General features: G+C 41.6%; 1 protein-coding gene and 1 long non-coding RNA gene across 4 annotated transcripts in view; one reads left to right on the top strand and one right to left on the bottom strand.

Annotated features, from left to right (window-relative positions):
- Window positions 1–232: 232 nt before the first annotated feature.
- The window catches only part of bcar1 (BCAR1 scaffold protein, Cas family member), a 66,912-nt gene continuing 43,830 nt past the window's right edge, over window positions 233–23,314 (bottom strand). For 2 of the 3 annotated variants that reach the window (XM_037107004.1, XM_037107005.1), the window contains exons 3-8: window positions 9,792–9,941; window positions 9,606–9,701; window positions 7,701–8,084; window positions 5,520–6,401; window positions 4,559–4,645; window positions 233–1,804 (exon numbers count right to left, since the gene is read on the bottom strand). In XM_037107004.1, coding sequence (XP_036962899.1) covers window positions 1,265–1,804; window positions 4,559–4,645; window positions 5,520–6,401; window positions 7,701–8,084; window positions 9,606–9,701; window positions 9,792–9,941 — 2,139 coding nt within the window. In that variant the 3' untranslated portion in view covers window positions 233–1,264. Of the gene's footprint in view, window positions 1,805–4,558; window positions 4,646–5,519; window positions 6,402–7,700; window positions 8,085–9,605; window positions 9,702–9,791; window positions 9,942–11,817; window positions 12,047–23,314 lie in introns of those variants that run through there. The other variant, XM_037107006.1, reaches the window with a different exon arrangement.
- On the top strand, window positions 12,160–13,574 carry LOC119024325. The gene is made up of 3 exons (XR_005076447.1): window positions 12,160–12,302; window positions 12,560–12,673; window positions 12,769–13,574. It is a non-coding gene; the product is annotated as an uncharacterized LOC119024325 (long non-coding RNA).

The following is a 23,314-nucleotide window of genomic DNA, read 5'->3' as shown; positions in this document are numbered from 1 at the left end:
GCTCTATTTTGCTTCTCTTGCTGCAATATAAAAAGAAAAGAAAGCAAAGTGAGTGGATAGATCACCACATACCATTGAGATTACAGGTTTCTCAGTATCTTGAAACAAACGTTGGCACTGGGTTGGGAAATTAAGGTAAAACAAAGGGGAATTCCCCTACAAACCCTTTTTTATGATTCATTGACATTTAAAACAATTTCTGAATATCTAAAAAGAAAAAAACACAACAGTGTTAGAGAAAAGAGGATACGTAGGTTTAATTTCATTTGTATTTTTTAACCTTTTACACTCCTTTTCTCCAATACATGCCTGTTACAAAACAACCTACATCCAAAAGAGCAACTGAGATGGCACTGAGTTCATTTTTAAAAACTGCAACTGGACAGTCATGTTGACATCTTGTGGCAGCAGTGTTGCCGGCACTGGTGGACTAAAATCAATGTGGAAAATGTATTGAGCCACAGGTGGAAACATACTGCTCCAACACAGAGGCAACTTGGCAAGGTGTAAGGGTGTGTGCTCCAGTGTTTTTTTTTTTGGGAAGTGTGTCTTTGTCAGGGATGGAGAAGAGCATAGACGTACTATAACATACAGTCATACATATCATCTTGAATTTACACATCCATAACAATAATGATACAAGAATCAAGAATCAGAGCCATAGTTATGCTGGATAGCAATAATAATAACAATTATTGATATTGTCTAAAAACTACACTTTTGTTTTCATCTTTTCTTTCTTCGTTAAAAAAGAACCATATATTTATATTTATATATTGGGAGGTCTTTTTTCTTTCTGTTTTTCAGACTAAATACGTAACTTAAATATTTACATATGATTATTTTACAACCATTGGCCCAGCCCACTGAAGATACATGTTCCTTTTAGCTTGTCTACAATACAAAGCGCACAGAGGAATGGTGGAATGGTCCCAGTGAATAGTGAGGTAGGGAGGGGGCAGAGGATGGATGTGAGGTCAGTGTACCCATTCCCAGACAGGGTCCCAGACCACCAGGATCCAGGGCCACACAGGGTTTCTTATGTAAATGTCAGGAGCGCAGGGAGTAAAGCCTCACCCTGTCGAGGCAAATAGAGTCTCCGACCTCACAGTGGAAGGGTGTACAGGGCACTCTGTGTTCCAGGGGTCCAGGTTCTCCTACCTCATGCTGCGAGGGTGTCCGGGGCCATACACCTCTTGTTTACACAGAGGTCTTACTGCCCCGTGTTCATGGGACATCTCAGTCTGTGTCACCCTCACCCTCACTACATCACCAGCAGCTGTCCCAGCACCATCCTGAACTGCTGTGTACACCCTGCCAGCTCCCTCACCCTCTCAGTCATCTCTCTGGCTGCTCCAGGGGAAGGATACTGAAGCGCTGCGGTCTTTGTACTGATCACAATATCTTTGAGTTTTTCGCAGAGGGTGTTACTGCTCTGGGCCACTCGGGCCCTCACCTCCGGAGACTTGGCCTGCCGTGACAGCGTGTCACCAATGAACACCAGCTTGTGTGCGCTGAGAATGACAAATTTGCTGTGCGCCACGAAGATCTTGGGTGGCTGGTTGGAGTTTATGGCGGTGAAGAAGGCGTCGATGGCATTGGTCACCGTGGTGACATTCTGCTCGCATTGCTCCTGGTAGAAGAGGAGGAGCTGCTGGTCGCCAGAGCACAGTTTGGAAGAGGAGGAGGATCCTCCTGAGCCGTTCTGGGCTAGCTGAGGGTGGTGTGGGGACGGGACCCAGCCTGTCATGTCATTGTTGATTGGCCGGCTGACTTCTTGCTCTAGCCGCTCAAACTGTTTAATCTGGAATGAGAAGAGGAAGGACACAGTTAATACTTCATATAATACTTTTCATTACCTCTACCTATTACCATTACCTATTACTTTTCAGTGAACAATGTTGAAACAAACTCTTGATGCCCACAATACCACCAGATACGCGTCGGCTGCGTTTGTTTGTCCTAACTCAGAGGTTGCGTCAGAGTCTGAAGACACAAGTGTGGTGAAAAAGGGCAGAACATACTGTTTTCGTGAAGAATAGTTGCGCAAATTTGACTGGTTGAGGTCTCAGAGAGACGAAACTGCAAATTTTGCAATCGATACCTACAACATGTGGGGAACACGTAGTTTGCAGGTCATGCTGGCACTAAACTGTTAAAACATAATACACGGGTCAGACACAGTGGTAGTCTAAGGCATAAAACATGCTGTGACCTGTACTCCAATGAAAATACAACTCCACTGGCAAGATGCTGATAATCAATGCACTGAGGAGGCCAAATTAATATTTAAATTTAACACAGCCTTTTACAATGCCAAGGAAGCCTGCAGAGACAGAACAGTGTGAAACTGAACGCAACACAAAATAATTTCTTAATTATTATATTATACAATAAATATCATAACATGTATACATATATAATATTTAGTCAATTGATTTACAGTGTGCGCCCCTAAATTTTGTGATTGTGTTCCTAAAATTTTCAGTTAGGAACCACTGTGCTCCTAGTAAATAAACTTAATCTGGAGCCCTGTAACGGAATATTCCCAAATATTGATCCTTCATGCGAACACTGTAGGCTTGAACCATCATCACTGACAAATGTTTTGGAGCTGTCCCAGACTGTTAAACTATCCATTCATCCATCCATCCATCCATCCATCCATCCATTTTCGTCCGCTTATCTGGGGTCGGGTCGTGGGGGCAGCTACCTGAGCAGGGACACTCAGACTTCCCTCTCCCCGGACACTTCCTCCAGCTCTTCCGGGAGGATCCCAAGGTGTTCCCAGGCCAGCTGGGTGACATAGTCACTCCTGTGTCCTGGGTCTTCCTTGGGGTCTCCTCCCGGCGGGGCATACCAGGAACACCTCCCGAGGGAGGCGTCCCGGGGGCATCCGATATAGATGCCCGAGCCACCTCAACTGGCTCCTCTCGATGTGGAGGAGCAACGGATCTACTCCGAGCTCCTCCTGGGTGACAGAGCTCCTCACCCTATGTCTAAAGGAGCCGCTTGTATCTGGGATCTTATTCTTTTGGTCATGACCCAAAGTTCATGACCATAGGTGAGGGTAGGAACGTAGATTGACCGGCAAATCGAGAGCTTCGCCTTTCGACTCAGCTCTCTCTTCACCACGACAGACCGATACAACAACCGCATTACTGCGGCTGCTGCACCGATCCGCCTGTCAGTCTCACGCTCCATCCTTCCCTCACTCATGAACAAGACCCCAAGATACTTGAACTCCTCCACTTGAGGCAGTAACTCTCCCCCAACCCGGAGGGAGCAAGCCACCTTTTTCCAGTTGAGAACCATGGCCTCAGACTTGGAGGTGCTGATTCTCATCCCAGCTGCTTCACACTCAGCTGCAAACCACCCCAGGACATGCTGGAAGTCCTGGCTCGAAGGAGCCAACAAGACAACATCGTCCGCGAAAAGCAGAGATGAAATCCAGTGGCTCCTGAACCAGACCCCCTCCAGCCCCTGACTGCGCCTAGAAATTCTGTCCATAAAAATAATGACCAGAACCGGTGATGAAGGGCAGCCCGGCCGGAGTCCAACATGCACCGGGAACAGGTCTGACTTACTGCCGACAATGTGAACCAAGCTCTTAAACTACTATAAGTATTTTCCTTACTTTTTAAATTAGACCCTCTAACAGCCATTTTTGGTGTAATAGATCCTAAGGTGCGGCTGTAGCTTAGGGGGTAGAGCGGGTCATCTAGTGATCGGAAGGTCGCTGGTTTAAAGTGTCCTTGAGTAAGACAGTGAATGCATGCAGATTAATACTGCTGCTAACTGGAAACAGACGATAACCCAAACACATGCAAACGGCATGAGAGAAGTGATGGTGCATTTTGATCTAGACAATCTCATTAAAAGGACAAGAAGGTAAATTCTACATGGCTACCTTTTATAAATGACTTTAATCAGACTAGAAACTGATGGATCAAGAACTAGGAAAACATCTTCACTGCTAGCCTTCTTTACTCTTTAATCATATTGATTATGCGTGTTGATACAAACAAAAGAGAGAGCGACCCTCTGTACCACCTGGCTCATTATTAGGTATCCACGCCACTCTCTTTATTAAACTTATACACTTTTTTACTTTGTGTTTGAGTGCCATTTTCCCCTTTAACCCAATTGTTGTTTCTGTCTTTTTCAGTTGATAACACTTTGTTTGTACTGTTTTTATTGTTTATTGCAAATGTCAATTTTAAAATATTCCAGTCATAAAGCAGGTTGGTGTGTTCAATGGTTCAAAAGCACAATAAAAAAGTGTAAAAAAAAATAATATGAGAATAGTTGCTCAGAAGATGAAAGACAGTTAATCAACTGCTTAACCTGTGTCCAATCTAACATTTAAATATAATGTCCTAGAACATTCAACACATCATTCTACTCTGACAAGATAAAATGAATTATTGAGCAGAGGAGATACAAGGACAAGGATGGCTTTGCCCACAAATGAACTTTTAAAAATAGGCGTGTCTAGGTGTGTTTATATCTAAAAGGGGTCAAACACAATTATAAACACACACACACACACACTCACTTGTTGTTGTTCCAGTTGGGTCTTGTGTCTGATGATGTTGCCTTTCTCCAGCAGCTGTCTTTGGTTCTTCTCAAACTCTTCCTTTCCCTGACAGAACAACACACAGCCACACAATTGTTACACCACCTGTATTTACTCACAGGATTTATTTTAAACACTTCTTTGTCTGAGGATCATAAGTACAAGATCACACACACACACACACACACACACACACACACACACACACACACACACACACACAAATTCATCCATTTTAGTTTTATTTATAATCTTGGCTATAGGGACCCAAACCTTATGTACCAGGCTGTAAAAATGCTTATTTCTACTGCATGTCAGTGGCCATTCAAGGAACTGCAGTTTTAGGTACTGCAGTGGTTTGATTGTTCAGCCCTGGTGGTTGCTGCATGGTAATGACACTTGTGCCTTGTCTATGCCTTTTCTAAATACTGTGCTGACTGACTAGATAGCATGGGGCTTCACTGAGGTTCAGGAAAGCAGTGCTATCAATACTTATTACTGAATAAATGTGTCAAAAATATGCAAAGTAAAGATGGATGGAATTTTCATTCAAAGTGTCACTTTAATTCCTAAAGGCATGTAACTTTTGCATCAGAATGCACCGACACCATTTAAAAAAATGCAAAACAAAAAAATGACTAGAAATGACCACAGCTAGTTCAATCTTACATCATCATTGTTAGAATAACACCAATACTGTCCCTCTTCAATACATTTCAATGACCCCAACCTCTCATACAACATTGTGTTCCACTCTTTATTCTTCACATTGTTCATCAGCACCTCTGTATTACCAGCCACGAGCATCAAGTGTGGGTTTAGCTCAGATTTATTCTGTGATGATGATATTTATTCTAACCCTTTCTACTTAACTTGTGAGTCAATGAAATGTCCTTACAACTATATAAAACAATGTGTGTGTGTGTGTGTGTTTGTTTACCTGTAAATGTACATAGTCATAATCCTCCATCCAGCCTTCCTCTGTGGTCTCATACGGCCTGTCCACACCTTCCTCTTCCTCTGCAGCAGTAAACTTTGGTGGAGAAGGGAGGGGACGTGACTGAATGTTCACCTTCTCCCCTCCCTGATAGCTCCCACTTCCTGATCCTGTAACCTGAGAGCTGACCTCCCCTGGGATTGGAGGAAGTGGCAGCTGCTGTTGCTGCCGGTTGGTCCGTTTAAAGAGCAGCGAGGCGTTACCGTGGAGAAAGGAGGCGAGCTGTTTGGCGTCGTCTGGGATGCCTCGTGCCGTCATGATTAGTCGATCTAAGTCATCCCCTCCTGCCAGCGGTGCTGTTAGCGCTGTGTGTGACCAGGAAATGGCGTCTAAGCTCTGACTGTGTCGAATCAAATTCTGAAAGACCTCCTCCATCTTCCCCACCTGACGGCCCAGTTTGGTCTGCAGAGAACGGTCTGTGGCCTGGCCAGCATTCGCCACAGCGCCCCGGGCAAATTCTAGGAAGTCTCGGACCGTGGCACGCACACGGTCAGCAGCCTGATGAATAGCCAGCAGGTTCCCTTCCAGGTGAGCAGGGCTTCTCCAATTACCTGTGATGAATGACATCATGAGGGAAACGCTGGACTCAACAGCTTGCTGAAGGCGAGACAGGCGCTCCATGGCCTGTTCCAGGTCCAAGATGAGGGGTTTCCCTGGAATAGGGCCAGGAGCAGAAAGTGAGGAGGAAGAGGAGGTGTCGCGAACAGGCACCATGTCTAATGATGAAGTAGAGTGGTTGCTACGTGTGCTTCCTGTACTTGAGGCAGACAGCCGCTTGAAGGACATGGTCAGCTCCTCACTGGTGGACTGAGCATCACGCACAACCTGGAAAAAGAGACATCATTACTAAGAGACTGTGGGGATTCAGGCAGGATGCCCATAAGCAGAGTGTTTTCTCCTTCTTTCCTGTATTTGATCTTTGCTAGAAATAATATTTTCATCAGTAAATGATGATTTATGGCACGCCTACTCCTCTACTTCCTGTAATTTGAAAAAAACTGAAATGCCAGGGGCTTTTGCTTTGTAAAGCTCAGAATCTAAGTGTCGAAATAAGGTGCATTTCTCTGTCTTGTTTATATATATGAAAAACATCTTGAAGAAGTAGGTTGTCAGTTGAATTCTCCTAAATTCCCTCTGCAAAAACAGCCAGCATTAACACTTTTTAATGAAATCACAGAATTTTCATGTTGAGCTACAGACAGAACTAACTCATGTGCTCATTGACCTCCCATCAACATGATCAAATGGCTGTAATTAGGATCCTAAATGGCCACATTTGGTGGCTGGGTCACAAGCTGAATAGTTCTGATACTAAGTACATGCTAATGACCTCATTTTAACAACAAAAAAGAAAAGAAAAACCATAAAAAGTAAGCATAATGCAAAAAACATGAAAGACAAAATCTGCATAGTTTGTCCTTAAATTTTGACCTGACTTGGAGATCTGAGCTGTGCAACCATCAGGTGTTTGGATCTGCCCAATGGATTTTGTTTCTAGAACTCCACTGAGCACCAGTGTTGAAGCACAAATTCCTCCTCCAGTTCTATCGAAAGTAACTTTTATAAATGTCCAGTTATCCAATTTTGTCAAAATTAAAATCTTCGAGATTTAGTGAAAGATGGAAATATGAACATAACTGTCAGACATTCATAAAAAGGTGATCCAAAGTTATTGTAACAACATCACATCACCAGCAGAGCAGACAGTAGAGAACACCTGGCTCAAACACAGAGGAAGTACCACTTGATTTACTGAGGGGAGGAAGTGTGTTGTGTTACCACAAAGCAGGGTGACATGTGTGACAGCCTTCACAGCTCTGAGCCGGTGAACAGTGCCTCCCCCTCTAAAGCCATTAAAGACGAGAAACAACTTGTACCTATTGTAAATGTACATAATCAAAATAGATTAAAATGGTGACAGCTGGAGGATCACAACACTTGAACATCACATAGTAAAAGTTTATTTACATTAACCAGACCAAAATGGCTTGACTCAAACATGACCTGCCTCTACACTGGACGCACAGGGACTGTGCACTGATATGAATCTTCACATCCCAGTCTTGGTTTAAAGCGATCAAGCATCTTTCCCTGACAGCAGGACTGGCCCTTACACTCTCCTACCTGTGGTGGGACATCATAGACGTAGTGGTCTCTTCTCTCTCCTTTTTCCTCTCGTTCCCGAGGGAAGTCATAGACATCCTGGGTGGGGTGACCTCCGGTTCGCAGGCTGGCTGGGATGTCATAGATCTCCTGGGGGGCCTGACCGACTCCACCCCTGTCCCCATGGTAATGCTTGTCAGTTTGGATGGAGGGTGGGATGTCATATACATCCTCTGGAATCGGCGGCTCATCGTCGTCGTTGAGATTGTTCGGAAGGTACTGGCCTAGAGGGACGGGGACTTGTGGCTTGAGTTTGGCAAAGTGGGGTGGTACATCGTAGGTCTCCTCTCTGATTGGCTGACCATCAGGGACATCTTTACTGACAGATGGAGGGAAGTCATAGACCTGCAGAGAGAGAGGGAGAGAAACACAAGTGTTTCATTTGATTGTTCATTTCATTGTTTAGTTTGTACTGCATGCATGTATTAAAATGCTTGACAGGAAAGTGACAGGGCCTCTTTCTGCAACCTCGCCTGATGGATCAAAACTGGCTATTGTTCATTGATGGCTGTGTCTTTGCTGTCATTTATATCTGAGAATGACAGTCTTAATCACATCATTACACTGGGTTCATTCTGTGAATTCAGACTCTATTCCAAGTTATTTCATCTACCTCTTATCAGCTACTCACTATAATGGAAACTTAAATGTGACATGTACTATATACATTTTGCAAATTAGATTACAAAGAACATGAAAATCTAAAAGAAACAAAACAGGAATTACATAAATAAATAATGTACAAATTGATTCAAATATCTTTCCTGAGAACAGCATGCTCTCAGATGTTCATACATGGCTACTACGATGCAATACAGTGTGTTTTATGTCCCCATTAGTTGATGGCATGTTTTTCAGTTATAGAATTCTCAAACTGTAATCCAATAATCTCAAACTCTTATATCATTTTGTTCCCGAAATTGTACAATATATAGGAAAATGCTGCTTTGATATTTTACATATCTACAAAGCTGAAAACAAAGAGCAACACATTTTGGTTTCTGATATTTGAATTCTAGGTTTAAGCAATGCTACCTGTGTGAAAATGTTGTTCAGTCAGTGAGCTGCTGCTGCCCTGCTTTGACCAACACTGAAATACCGCAGATACCATTGTCATTCCATTTTATTCATGGTCAGCAGCAGAGGATAGTCTTACCTACTTTGATGATTCCCTGGCTTTTCCTGTCATGTCACCAGAAAGATGACACTTAACTACGGATACACTGAAATTAAATTTGATTTGGATATTCATGTTCAGCTCAGGATGATATGTGAAAACTCTGGTGATTGCCTGACCCTTCCTCTGCTGACACCAATGTGTCACAGGTTCAATTCGTCCAATATTTTGGTTAATGACCAACCTGACCTACCCACCCTCCCACCTTTACATACATCCAAGGCACAAAACAAGCTGTTCTTTTGATGAATGATTAAAGCAAGTGTTAACATGCTAATTAAGATAATTAAGATCGTAACAACGGTAGACATCACCCCTGTTTAACTGATACAGAGCAGAGATCATATTTCTATGATGATATTTTGGGACGCACTTGATCCCGCTTTTTTGTTTTATTTAGCCTTTGTGCAATCATCTTGATTTTTGCTTTTGCATGAAGTATTTTTGAACACTTCAGCACTTCATACATATGGGACTACATATATTGTCCTGTTCTTGTCTGATATGTTGAATTCATGGAAATACATTCTATAAAAAAAAAAACATTAACCATAAACAAAAATAACCAAATTGACTAAAGGCGGTAAGATTACAAGATACTGAAATAACAGCAACACATAGTTTTGTAACAATATAGTTTACAGTACTTCAACATATAAAAACACAATATTCCTAATCCAAAGCCTTACTGTGTGCTGGGTGTTCTTGTCTGTACTCGGTGGGGTGTCATATATATCTTGACCACTAGAGGGCCCCTTCACCACCATGGGAGGGGTGTCATACACCTGAACACAGAGAAAAAGAATAACATGAGTGACAAGTCGTTACATCACACTGTACTCACACACAGACACACAGACACACAGCAGTCTGACCTGTGTGTTGTATTGCTGGCGAGTGGGTGGCACATCGTATATGTCCTGCTGAGTCGGAGGCTGATGTCTGGGTGGGACATCATACTCGTCCTGCCCTGGTTTCACTGAGTCGTACACATACACCTGTCCAACCCTAGTAGGAACTACCACCTGCACACAGAAACACAGAGAAGTGAAGCTGGTAAAAGTCAAGAATAACACAAAGTTATAATGTATTATTGTAACACAAACATCAGTCTGAATTGAAGAGAATGGGTATCAACTCTTCAAGAAATATTTGCTTATCATATGAACAGAGAGAGAGAGAAAAGCTTGACATTTATTCACAGAAAAACATTACGACATTAAAGCCCTTATCTTAAAGGTTCATGAAGTGTGTTTTTGTGACTATGGAAACCCGCAAGGGTCACAATGCACCACCCTGTCACAGCAGTCTAAAATTAAAAGGCTTCTTAACCTTTGAGTTAAAATGTATTGCTTCATCACACTACATGAACAGAGACTTAAGGTTGTTCAGTCTCATCAAAAAAATGTGCTGCAGACACAAAGACACACACAGGCAATATAAACAGAGCAGGGGTCCTGTCATAGTTGTCGTGGGAACCAGGCTGCCCTATTGTGTGTCTGTTTAAACTCGCATTACATGGTTTGAGTGCACAGTCAACTATCTGGCCTGGGAAAACACAACAGCTGTGGTATACAACATACACACCACAAAGGTAGCACAGATAGCTCTCTTTGTATCATTTCATCATTCTGTCTTCTGTCATTTAACAGAACATTTCATCAACCAAATATTATCAGCGCCAACACAAGTATCAGACCAAACATGCAAATGTCTGGATGCACAAAGACTGACTGATTTTAAAAGACATTATTCATATCCAAGCCAAATCTTCGCTGTAGCTGCTGAGCTAAAAGTGTTAGCATCCCCCCACTTGATGTCATATCAGCTTGGCTTCTCTCCTGATTTAAATCAAGTCTCCAGCTACTTTTGCTGTGAAGCTCCAGAAAAGTTTTGTGAACTATGAAACTTCACCTGACTTTCCATCAGCATTGGTGTGAGTAGATAATGAATGAAATAAAATTTTTCAGTGAACTATCTTACAGATTTCTCCTTATAAATTAGATATGTACAACAAATAAATAAGAGGCAGATAGAAAGTGTTATATTCCCTGCCCTTCAAGATAGTCATATTAAGCTACTCTGGTCTATGTGAATTGGGTGAGGAAAAATGTGGGGTTTTTTTTTTCTGATTCTGGAAGAGAAAGATAACAAGTACATTTCCCAACAGTGGGATGTTTGCAAAAACATGATGTGAACTAGCTCACAGAATGCTATCAGTTCTGTGGCAACGGTCCATGCTGTGTACTAGAACAAGCCTATTGGTGCCAAAAACCTTACAAGTGTCCTCATATGCGGTACTTAAATGTTAGGGGTGTAACAAAAACCGATTTGAATCGGAAAATCGATTTTGATTTAAAATATGCGAGTGCGTCGGTACACAGACTAATAAATCGGTCTTAATGTAGCTTGAACCGATTAAAAAGTTATAATTCGGTTTATGCTGCTGAAAACTGCATCTCTCTCTGACTGTCTCTCGCTCCCTCCATTAAAACTCTCGCGAGACTTGTCGCAGTTACGTCAAATAGCGCTGTGAGTTTGTGAGGGAAAGTTTAAAAATGAAATGAAATGAAATGAAATGAAATGAAATAAATAAATAATAAAAGAAAGTTAAAAACTGGCTGACTCAGGCAGGATTCACAACGCTCCGGCAAGTTTAAAATCTAAAGTGTGGAAGAAATTCGGATTTTATTTGAAGAATGGAGTACTGGATAAAAAAGCGTCGCTATATGCAAGGACTGTAAAATTGCGATAAAGTACTCCGGTAGAACAACAAATCTCCACACTGACTTGGTGAGACGGCATGGGGAAACAAACAGGCGAGGAGGAGGCTAGCACAGCTAGCACAGCTAGCACAAAGACACCGACAGAAACACAGGACTTATTCCAGCCAAAACTCACCCACAACTCGACGAGAGCAAAGGTAATAACGGCCTCAATAACCCGGTTCACTGTTAAAGACATGAGACCATACTCTGTCGTGGACAATGATAGCTTTCGGGACATGATAAAAACATTAGACCGACTCGACAGCATTTCACTAACAAGTGCTACCAGAGTTGTACAACAAAGTTAAGGATGAAGAACAGCTATGCAGTGCAGAACGAGTGGCAATCACCCCCGATGCTGGACATCATGTGCCACTGACTCCTATGTGACAATCACAGCGCACCACATCTCTCCCGACTGGGAGCTGAAGATGGATGAAGATACACCGCTCACCACTGAGATGAAGAAGGCATTTAAGAATGACTTTGAGAAGCGACCTCCTCCACACTGCGTCTGCTTTAGACCCTCATTTTAAGACTCTTCCTTTCCTGAGTGATGAAGATACTGAGAGGATATTCTTACGTATTTCAGCTGAAGCTACTGCCCTGTTTCACAAGGTAGGTCAAACAAAAACACCCTTTCATTAACTGAATACAAAACAGTTATGACAGTGTATTGCAACAGCAGCTCTTGAACATATTGCTGTCTTGCACTGCAGATGATTTGTCATCTATTGACAGTGTGTCCTGGATTTAACAAAATTACTCACTATTTAGTTAATTCTGCTTTTGAATTTGTTATCAATGGCTAACATTTTTTCTTGTTAATCATCTCTCTCTTTGCTTTTTTTTAAACACTGATTTTGACGAGGAAGCAGGGGATGCAGACAGCCAGGGACACGTTCAGAGGGACGTGGTGCAGAGAGACCCTGCTCATACAGATCCACACAACAGGATAGCTGGTCCTCAGATCCAGGATGAGCCAAAAGGTGTGTTTTCAGACAGTGAGGTGTAAGCATATAAGATGAAACTCTCAAGACTTTTGGCAAACAACCACTAAAAAAGTCATTCCTATGTATTTCAGATGAACCTCCGGCCAAAATGACAAAGACTGCAGCAATGGCCCAGCTGTTTGGGGAAGCCTCTGAGGTCAGAGCAGCAGCACGATCTTCAAGAGAGGAAGCCAGTGAGGAGCTCATGAGATACAGAGAGCGGAGTCCTTTGCCCCTGACCGACAACCCACTACAGTGGTGGAAGGCACAGGAAGACCTCCCACTGCTGTCATCTCTTGCAAAGAAATACTTACGTATACCAGCCGCCAGTGTGGCCTCAGAGAGAGTTTCCAGCACTGCAGGAGATATTGTTTCTGTGCAATGCAGTGAACTACGACATGATCATGTTGATCAACTGATTTTTCTCAAGAAGAACCTTGACAAGCATTAAGCATACATGAACTTCTTCACTGTGTGTACGGGATGAACATATAATGATCAAGTATGTGTGTATGTGAGTGCACCAAGCATACAGTATTGGACACTGTCTCAGAAGATAGTTATTTAGTTTACATGTGGCAAGATGACACTTAAAAAAAAGAAAGAAATACACCTAGTAGTTACTAGTGGGGATTTTATAAAGCAGATGTATGTTAAAACAGCACTTTAAATGACTGATAATCTGCTTACTTACAGTTAGCCACTTTATGTTCTCTTTTCAGAAAGAAAAATGTACAAGGGATGTCTTGAAATGTTATGTTCTACCTCACTAGCTCATTGTGCCTTGATCTGAAGCTACACAGATCTCTCTCACTGTTGTTTATTTGAATTTAATTAACGTTGGCGAGCTCTTACGTGTTGTTACATGTTAATAAACATGACAAAAACTACAAATACACTTCTTCTCTATTTAAATCTTTTTGAAGGAAATGCTGCATTTACAAGTTAATTCATTTGATGAAATGATTGTCTACTTTCAACAAGAAATCCATTGCATCATACCCTCTTGAACTGAGCCGTGCCAGAACGAATCGAATCGAATCGAATCGAATCGAATCGAATCAAATCAAATCGAATCGAAATCCTTCTGAATCGAACTGAATTGAATCATTCCATTTTAAAGTGTATTGTTCCTGAATCGTATCATACCCCATGTATCGAATCGTCTTTTATTGGAGAGATGCACACCAATAATAAATGTAAACATGTAACTCATTTAATAGAATAATCTAAAATGAAATACGGTTACTTGCAGATAGTCATCATCAGTATCAGAGCCTAACATCCCATATCAGTCTGTCTGTGTTTGTATTCCAAATCATTGTTTAATCCCACTCAGCTCCAGCCCTGATTAATGGAAAGTCTCTGATAATATTTGTTCAGCTCACCGGCTGTCAGAGGTACGCTGAGATGATAAAACCATCCATCTGACAGCCCAAGACTCCCTTTCCCTTTGCCTTCAACTTGCCTGCCTGATGACATGTTCTCTCTATTCTTACAGCAGGAGCTGAAATTAGCACAAAAACATGTAATGAGGAATAATTCTACCTCCATATGTAAGTAGAACACATTCCTAAAATGATGAAAAATCATCTTTATTTCTTTTTGTGGACTTGGTTTCCCTTTGTCCCTTTGTCAGTCTTTCTCTCTCTCTCTCTCCCACACACACACACACACACACACACACACACACACACACACACACACACACACACACACCTTCATTGTCATTGCTTTCAACTGTTTTGATCACACTTAGCTAAATGCCAGATGTGTCCTGCAGAGAGAGACACACACGCACACACACACGCACACACACACACACACACACACACACACACACACACACACACACACACACACACACACACACACGCACACCCCATCTTTAGCCCTGTGTCAGATGACCCATGTTATTGATTACCTATCTGCACCCCAGAGAACAGACACACTCACATACTAAAACAAAATGATCTGTTTGTGCATATGTGTGTGTGTGTAAAATTCCTAGTTCTACTGATGCGTTTAATCCCTTTAGGAGGTCTCATTGTAGAAAAAATATTTAAACTGCTTGTCTTGTCAGGGACAAGACACAGAAGCAATTCTGAAATTCATGCTGGTGTCTTATTCTACAATTATTTTCTTATTATTATTCTATCTCGAGCAAGACAGGACAAGCAATTAAATTTAGGCATTAATCATGTTGCTGCGACGAGAACAGTTTTCTTCCCAGTTATTATCCCAGGACAGATTTATTTTGTCACTGAACATGTTGATTCAGAGGCCACCTACAAGCATGTCCTGTGTCCATACAAATAACAGCTTTCACTACAACGTGTGAAGAAGAGTACAAATCTACCAAATCTAGTTTGCTTAAAAAGCCAAGTGCTGCTGCGGAGCTGCAGCTGGCAGCTGGCCTCTCTAATGATGACTGCCTCATCCTCACAGAGGAGAGACATCCTTTGGACACATTTCCCTTAGATGCTGAACCGAAACAAACACAATCGTTCCCGATGAGGATGGATAGCCTTGTTTTCTCAAGGTGGGCAGGTGGGCTTCAGTACAGGGTGCTGAATCCCTCGTGTAGTGAATAAAAAGCAGAAAAATAAAGGACAGTACTCTCATCAAACTGTTTATTCTTGCCACAGAGACGCTCCAGGCAAGACGCCCTTCTTCAGTATGTGTTCTGGCAAAATCACAGTGAAACTACACAGGTATGCTAATTACATGTTATCCAAAACATCACAACAGATATCGCCCGATAGGGGGCGCTGTATCCTTTTGAAGGCGAGCAAAGGACCATGGAGGGTCACAACAGAATAGCGTTAGTTGGCCAAGAGACGTGCGGAGGTGGACATTCTACATCAAGTAATGTCAGAACAAGTCTCAGGCGAGAAACTGCAGTGCATTATAGAAGACTGCGATAAAAACGTGGAGACATACAAATGGGAATGGAGTAACGCAAGATGGCAAAATATGGACAGGATGCTCTGGACTACAGGGATGGCAGTGTATATCCACAGATATAGGAAAGGCCATGAAGAAAACAAGGCAACCAAGGTCTACTGCAACACCAGCCCCCATCAGCAAGTCATCAGAGGGCCTCAGCAGTGACACCAAGTCTTCTAATCAGCGTTTTTTCAATTATGTGCTGTCCTTTAAATTTCTCTTACTCTTCTTTTGTTTATATAGAAAATCAACAACCAATGAAACTACAACCTAGAATGTCTGCAAAGGTAAATATCAAATATGTATGTTGACTGATTTGATAAGATGTACATATCTATATATCGTAATTTCATTTTAGGAATATATTTATTGTTAGTATAGCTCAAAGTTCTTTGTAGATTTAGTTTTTTTTTTCTCCTATTTCTATCAATGTACAGCACAGAAACAGCAGTATCTGACAGCTATGTTGAGTACAGTGTCATGACATTAATTCTAAAGCTCTGACAAGCTGAATACACAGAACATCCCCCCCATTGCTCAATGCCTCGTTTATTATGTCTCATCACAAAACTCTAGCCTGAGGATGGCTGTATACTTTCAGATTCTGTGACCTACATATTCACCAAAGAAGCTGTGTGTCGTGTTCTCAGAATAAATCAGTGGCCTCATAAAAGCTGCAGCTTCTCTGACCTAACACATGCACACACATGCTGTAACACGGGGCTGTGTGTAGCACAAGTTGGGATGTTCACTCTTTTGTCCGGTGTGTATGATGACGTCAAGCACAAGTCATTGTTCAACAGATGACCTTTACCTCAAGTAATATCAATACCTCCTTCCCAGCAGCACCCTCTTCCTCTCCTTTTCTTTCTGTCTTTTCCTCTGGTATGTGAAGGACAGTCAGGAGACACCTGGTGCAGTCTTTGGTCCAGATACAAAAAGTAGGATGAAATATTCTGTGTAGTGTATGCAGGTTAACACAGGACATTCTCAAATGAAGCCCAATCTTCCAGCTGAAAAATGACCACTGTAAACAAACAGGGAGATAAATAGACTTTCTATACATGAAGTTGCAGCAGAGAAAAATAAAAATTAAAGCACAGATGTGAAGTTCAAAAAGAAAAGTGGATAAATAGAGAGAGGCTTAATTATAGTAGGAGGGTTTGGTGTTTTTTCTGAATTGAGGGACATGCCTCAGATCCTAATTCTATACTGTGCTCTCTCTCTACTTTGTTTCTGCCTGTTTTAGTGGAGAGGCTTTACTAATAATACGGTATGTATACAGGAAAACAGTTTAATTTCTCAAGGGCTTGAAGAGATTTTGTACTCATATACTTACTTATTGTAAGCGTGAACAAGTTTTGTTTTTGTTTAGCCTGCTGATAGGGCGGACTTACTTTGAAAGATGTTTTATACTCTTGATTTTAGGCAGTAGCAGATGTACTGCTGTTGTCAAAACATTACACAGACTTGTAAAGAACAGGTTTATCATCGCGGTCTTGAGTTCCAATGATTTCTACTTCACTGACTGAAGATTTCCATACTCTTATTTTTCTGTGATGGAATGAGTGGAACACATACTACTTTGTCACAAGAAACAAGATTGCTTCAAGTCTGAATTCATTACAGGTCCTTCCTCTGAGTGATTCTGATTGAAAACATCTGGTGACTTTTCTGGGCCGATTTGAAGAGGGCTTGTTTGATACAGCCATTAGACTCAGCGACAAACATTTAAAAATGGAAGTCTAAAGAGCACAAGTCACTTGGAACCATTTCAAAGTCGCTACAGGTCCCAACATCAACTGTACAAATTATTGTTTGTAAGTCTAAAGTGCATGGCACAGTTGAGTCACTGCCACCATCAGGAAGAAAACACAAACTATCACCTGCTGCTGAGAGAAAACTGGTCAGGATGGTCAAGAGTCAGCCAAAGTCTGTAATGAATTAGAAGCTGGAAGACACGTGTTTACAGTCAAGTGTGTTTTACAGCAACATGAGCCCTTGCTCCAGATGTGGCACCCCATCTGAAAATGTGGACTGTGCTGAATAAACAAGTCTGTACTAGGAAGACAACAAATTTAGTTGAACTTCACCAGTTCTGTCAAGAGGCGTGGTTAAACATTCAGCCAGACGACGACCAGAAGCTTGTGGATGGCGATCAAAAGCACCTTATTGAGGTGAAAATGGCTGACAGACATTTCACCAAATAACAGAATTATTGTATGCATATTTTTGATCCAGCAGATTTGGTCACATTTTCAGAAAACCTATAATAAATTTATCACTGACCCAAACTTCACAAGTTTTTTTGTGACAAAGTAGTATCATTCCATCACAAGAAAATGAGAGCTGTAGAAATCACTGGAGCTGAAGACTGCCATGATATACTGTTCTTTACAACTTCTGACCAAACTGCATTTGTACAGTACATGATATAAACATGCATATATGCATACATGTATGCAGCTATGTATGCACAGTGAACTCAGACTTCAGACTTCTTAATTCTACAGTTTCACACACAGTGACACTAATTTCAGTTGCCACTAGCCAGGACTGCATCTCCAACTGTAAATGTTCTTGTAAATTGTAAAATAGCAGAGTTTGTCACATCAGCTGCAGCCACTATCTAATGATGTAACTGGCTACAAGGACAAATTAAACATAGTCTTCTAGATTGTGGGCTGATTGTCTGACAGCTTAACATTCACACCTTTCCTCTGTTATTCTCACACAATTACACTGTTACGGTGCTTATCCACAAAGCAACATGGGCACATATATAAGAGAGCACATTCAGTGTTAAAGATTTGGCTTACTGAAGTCACATAAGTTCTATGCTATGGGCAACACTAAGAAAACCTAAATCGACCTTCATTTAATTTGATGGTAACGGAAATTTCAGAGACAGAGATTATCAAATAAAACCAAAACCCATATACCACCACTACAGGCAGGGGAAATATCATTATGGGTGCGCTGCATTAGATATTTAAAGTAACTTACAACTCCTTTAAGAGGTTGAGAGTTGCCGCTGATGGTCATGAACACAACCCAGCAAGACAAAGAAATCAAAACAAAGACACAGCAGCTCAGAGGAGAGAGGATAACTGAGAGAGAGTTGGAGCCACAGCCTATGAATAGCATGCTAGCAATGTGGCATGCACACTCACGCATGCGCGCGCACACACACACACACACACAGGCACCAAGAGGCTGTGTAGGGGGTCTTAACAGATTAGCAGGGGGGACATGTCTCCAAAAGAGCACCAACACAGTGAACTGGATTCCAACACCACATGGCATGACTGGTATGTTTGTGTGTGTGTGTGTGTGTGTGTGTGTGTGTGTGTGTGTGTGTGTGTGTGTGTGTGTGTGTGTGTGTGTGTGTGTGTGTGTGTTCTGTCTATGTGTGCATGCTCAGACTGGCTGTCTGGCAATCCTGGCAAAATCCAAATGGACCGATTTACCTCAGGGGTGAGGGACTAGTGATGAAAAAAGTTGAGCAAAAGCATAACATCAGAATCCTTGATCTAAATTTTGATTGTTTCTCAATTTTAAAAAGACCCTGTGGACTACAGCGAGACTTAAATTATGATTTTGTAAAGTATTTTTTCCAGCTGTCCAGCAGAACAAAAGTATTTTCACAAATTAAATCGTATAGGCAACCGAGAGAGACAGGGAAGGTCTGATTTTTCATCTACCATTATAATCAACTCACAGGAGGGCAATAAAAAGTGATTAATATGTGTACATGTCAACAAATTGTTACAAAAAGCACCTAGAAATGATCTACAGATTAACATGAAGGGAGTTCTGACTGAAATCTCCCATATAGTATTGAGAAGTTACAGTCCCTACGTTTGCCTATAGTGCACTTCTCATATGAATCAATTCAGATACAGTTTGATGTTAATATGTGTCAATTCTGGTCGCTTTTATTGCAGTTTATATAACCAGCTCTGTGCGTATGTGTATGTGTGTGTTACACATGTGGTGACATTCTTTTCAAACTGGACACCTTATCAAATAGAGACTATAACCACTAAGCAAATGCATCACCTCAAACTAGATGCCTGACACCTGTACAATGAACAATGTTGATATACACTCATTTCTATTTGGCAGTGAAAACAACAGTGGTGTGACAGGTGTGACGTGTAACACAACAGCAGTGTACACTGTGACACAAGTCAGGCACATTTTCAATTGTGGTTCATCTTCTTTGAGTTGACTGCTGCTAGCTGGTTTTTTTTTTAAATCCCTCAGTCATGGGTTACACATATAACATGTAGTCATAAAAAGTCACACCCGGGTGCCGTCATGCTGGCTCCCTGACTGAGGTGGATTCTGCTGTCTTAGTACTTCTGCTGCCAGGTAGATGCTTCACACCACTTGCACAGAATGGCAAAGCGGAATAATGGCGTAACATTCCTGTCTAACAGGCCGCTACTCTTTACCAGAGCAGAAAATGAGTCAGACTGAATGTAATATCTGTCATGGGAAAAGATGGAGGGAGAGAGTAAGACACCAGAGACCAGGACTGGGCAGATACTCTTACTTTTTTTTGCCATTATGCATTGGGTGGTGATTTGTAAACATTAACAACTGCATAGCAAGGCAATAACAATAATTTATTGTGCCTGGTATATGGTGGTTGATTGCATCCTCAGCTCAGAGGGTAAGGTGCGCCCACACATTTTCGGTCGCTGGTCTTTGTTGAGTTAACTGCTATCTGCTAGCTATTTTTTGAACTGCCAAAAGATAACTTTTTTGGCATTTTGAAGTAAATACTGATTGCACAGTGTAATGGCTGTAGAGAAATGACAACATCTGTGTATAGATTGGTACCCTACTACCCCACTAGGCCTGCCCACCAGACTCAAAAAGAAGGTCAAATTCAAGAACAAAGACTCTGAGTCTGCCATTGTGCAACCAAATCTGGAAGAGTCATTGTTTTCCCTGGTAAATGTACCCAGTTAATGGTGGAACAACAGGAATAACTGTGGAAACCAGTAAGTAACAAAATCCGCCTACTTATGAATACAATCAGGTGTTTTATTCTGCCCTTTTAGGGATTTCAAGGTCGAATTTGGAATCTTAAAGTTTTTTGCTAGCCCTGTTGCCCTGCTGGGGTTAATAAATGTAATATTTCGGATGTAAATGTTTAAAGTCACTAATGTAAAGTGCCTTTTGATTACAAACAAGCTAAACAGCTGACGACTGCAAATGTTACTTATATAGAAGGAAACAGTATTTGTTGGGGACTATTTTCAGCAGTGGATTAATCCACTCCTATTGGTGGTCTAGTGAATATCTGGGGCAGCAGGATGTGTCTGTGGGATTTGTTGACAAAAAGAAACAGATGTAAGCTAACATCACTGCTCAAATATCTGTACCTGTGAGTGATGGCTAAGTCGCTGAACGACTGCAGCTACATCTACACCTGATGTTCAGACATACAGCGTAGATGCTACAGTGCTGCTTCCGCTAGCTAGATCTTTCTACATTGAGTTTACTTGTGCTAATGTGGCCAGTGCTTTCAGTGTTGCCATCAAGTGGAAGAATTCTGCCCTTCATTTGATTTTTATATTCTTTTCATGTCTATGACATATTCTACTGATATAGACATCGCAACTGTAGTAAAATGTATAATGTTGCTAGCATTAAGTCAATAAGACTATGAACCAATAATTTTCATCATCTATTTTTGACACACCAGATCTCTAGATGAGGCGCCACTTACTGCTCAGGTCTGTTAATGTTGGCGTTGAAATTAAAAATGTGAGGTTCCGAGATGCAAACACAGTGTTCAGGTATGTCCAAGTTTTAATGTTTGTGTCTCAATGGAAAACACTTTGGACACCTGCCTCTGTTATCTTACTTTACATACCGTACTCTATGCAGATTTATAAAGGCATGCTAGGAAGTATCAGATCAAAACAGGATCTCCCTTCAACATACCTTGAGTATCTAATCCTTTCTGAGATTTGCTCTACACAAAATCTCTCAGCTGCTGCATGATGTTCTGCACAATTTAAAGTTTAAGTCTCCCTGCACTGAATGGTCTCCAAACCCTTATTCATTTTATTCACAGTGGCCCCAGACATTTATTATCATTACTCTGATTGTTGCATCTATTTGTCAGAGCTAAATAGCCTCATGCTGCTAGCTCTCTCCATTTCATGTAACGTAAGGCAAATACAGCTTCAGTCACAAAATCAGAAATAAAGATTTTTCAGTACATATCAATTCTAATCATTTAAAACTGTTTTGATATCAATGTTCTGCCACATTCTGCCTTTTTGACAGCAAGTTCATACACGTACCCACACACACACACACACACACACACACACACACACACACACACACACACACACACACACACACACACACACACACACACACACACAGCCTCCATCACCAGTTTTGGTTGACAAAGGAAACAGCAGGAGTCCTGCCTGGCTATACTTCATGGTAAATGAACAAGGACGGGCAAAGAATACAAGCATGGCCTTATGCAAGCATGCTACAGAGACCAGTGCCAATGAAGAGTGCTAACATGACAAGGTTAGCAAAGCACCCGTAGGTGGCAACTCGTGGTTCATTTGTAATAATAAAGACTGCCCAGTAAACTATTGTTGATAAATGTGTTGAAAAGGGAAAAAAGGCTGTTTATAACATAAAAAAATCTGGACATTAGAGGAAACTTACTTATAACAATATGGTTTGCATATAGTTTCTACAAGTAGCAATCAGATATGCAGTCAGATTGCACCGTTTTACTTTAGTGCCAGTTACAGTTGAATAGATGAGGTCATATGTTACAGGGGCAGGGGCACAGCTGGACCCAACATCCCCATCCCTCATCACCAACACATACACACATAACACTAGGGCTAACTGTGGTACACATATGGCTCCCTGTGCCACAGCAAGCCTGGAGGGGCTTCCCCCTTCGTACATTGTCACCTGCTGATGCAGTAAAGTGCTTATTCACCCAACCACAAGACCAGTGCTGAATTATTCACAACTTCATTATTTCCCTGGTCTTCCTCCTCAACACACGCACACACACACACACACGCATGCACGCAGGCACACACACACACATTAATTCTTCTGTTATCCATGCTGTCTTTTCCTTCTCTACCTTTTCTCCTTTTCTGTCTATCTGCTGCTTGGTATTTGTTTCTTTGTTTTCTTTCTCATCAAGTGGAACAATTCAGCATGTTGTTTCAGTCTAGTGGGGCATTTTGATGTGGGGTGTGAAAACGTATATTAATTAGGATAAAATTTATTATGGGATTCTGGGATTAAGGACAACACCTTTTGTAGTTTTTTAATGATTTGTAAGGAGTTACAAGTGACTTTGTGAAACAAAGCAATGAACCATGATTTCATTGTTGCAGGGTGGAAACAAGTAAGAACAATTCTCTCCAGCTCACCACTGTAGTCACCACCACTTCCAACTGTACATCCCACCAACAAACCCAGCCAACCCATGAAAACTCTGGTTACCACCTCCAGCAAGGGGAGCAGGCAGAACATCTCTTATTCCCTGCCCAGTAAGTATGCAACATTTATCACCATGCTGAGTTTAACATGTCTTTGTCTCAGCACCATATGGTGGTTCACACTAGAGGATGGTGACCTGGATTTTCTAGTCAATATTAGTTATGGAGA

The sequence above is a fragment of the Acanthopagrus latus genome, chromosome 8 (assembly GCF_904848185.1).
Source record: "Acanthopagrus latus isolate v.2019 chromosome 8, fAcaLat1.1, whole genome shotgun sequence".
Classification (NCBI taxonomy): Eukaryota; Metazoa; Chordata; class Actinopteri; order Spariformes; family Sparidae; genus Acanthopagrus; species Acanthopagrus latus.
The sequence above is the reverse complement of the archived record's forward strand: the minus strand, read 5'-3'. Positions and strand labels throughout refer to the sequence as shown.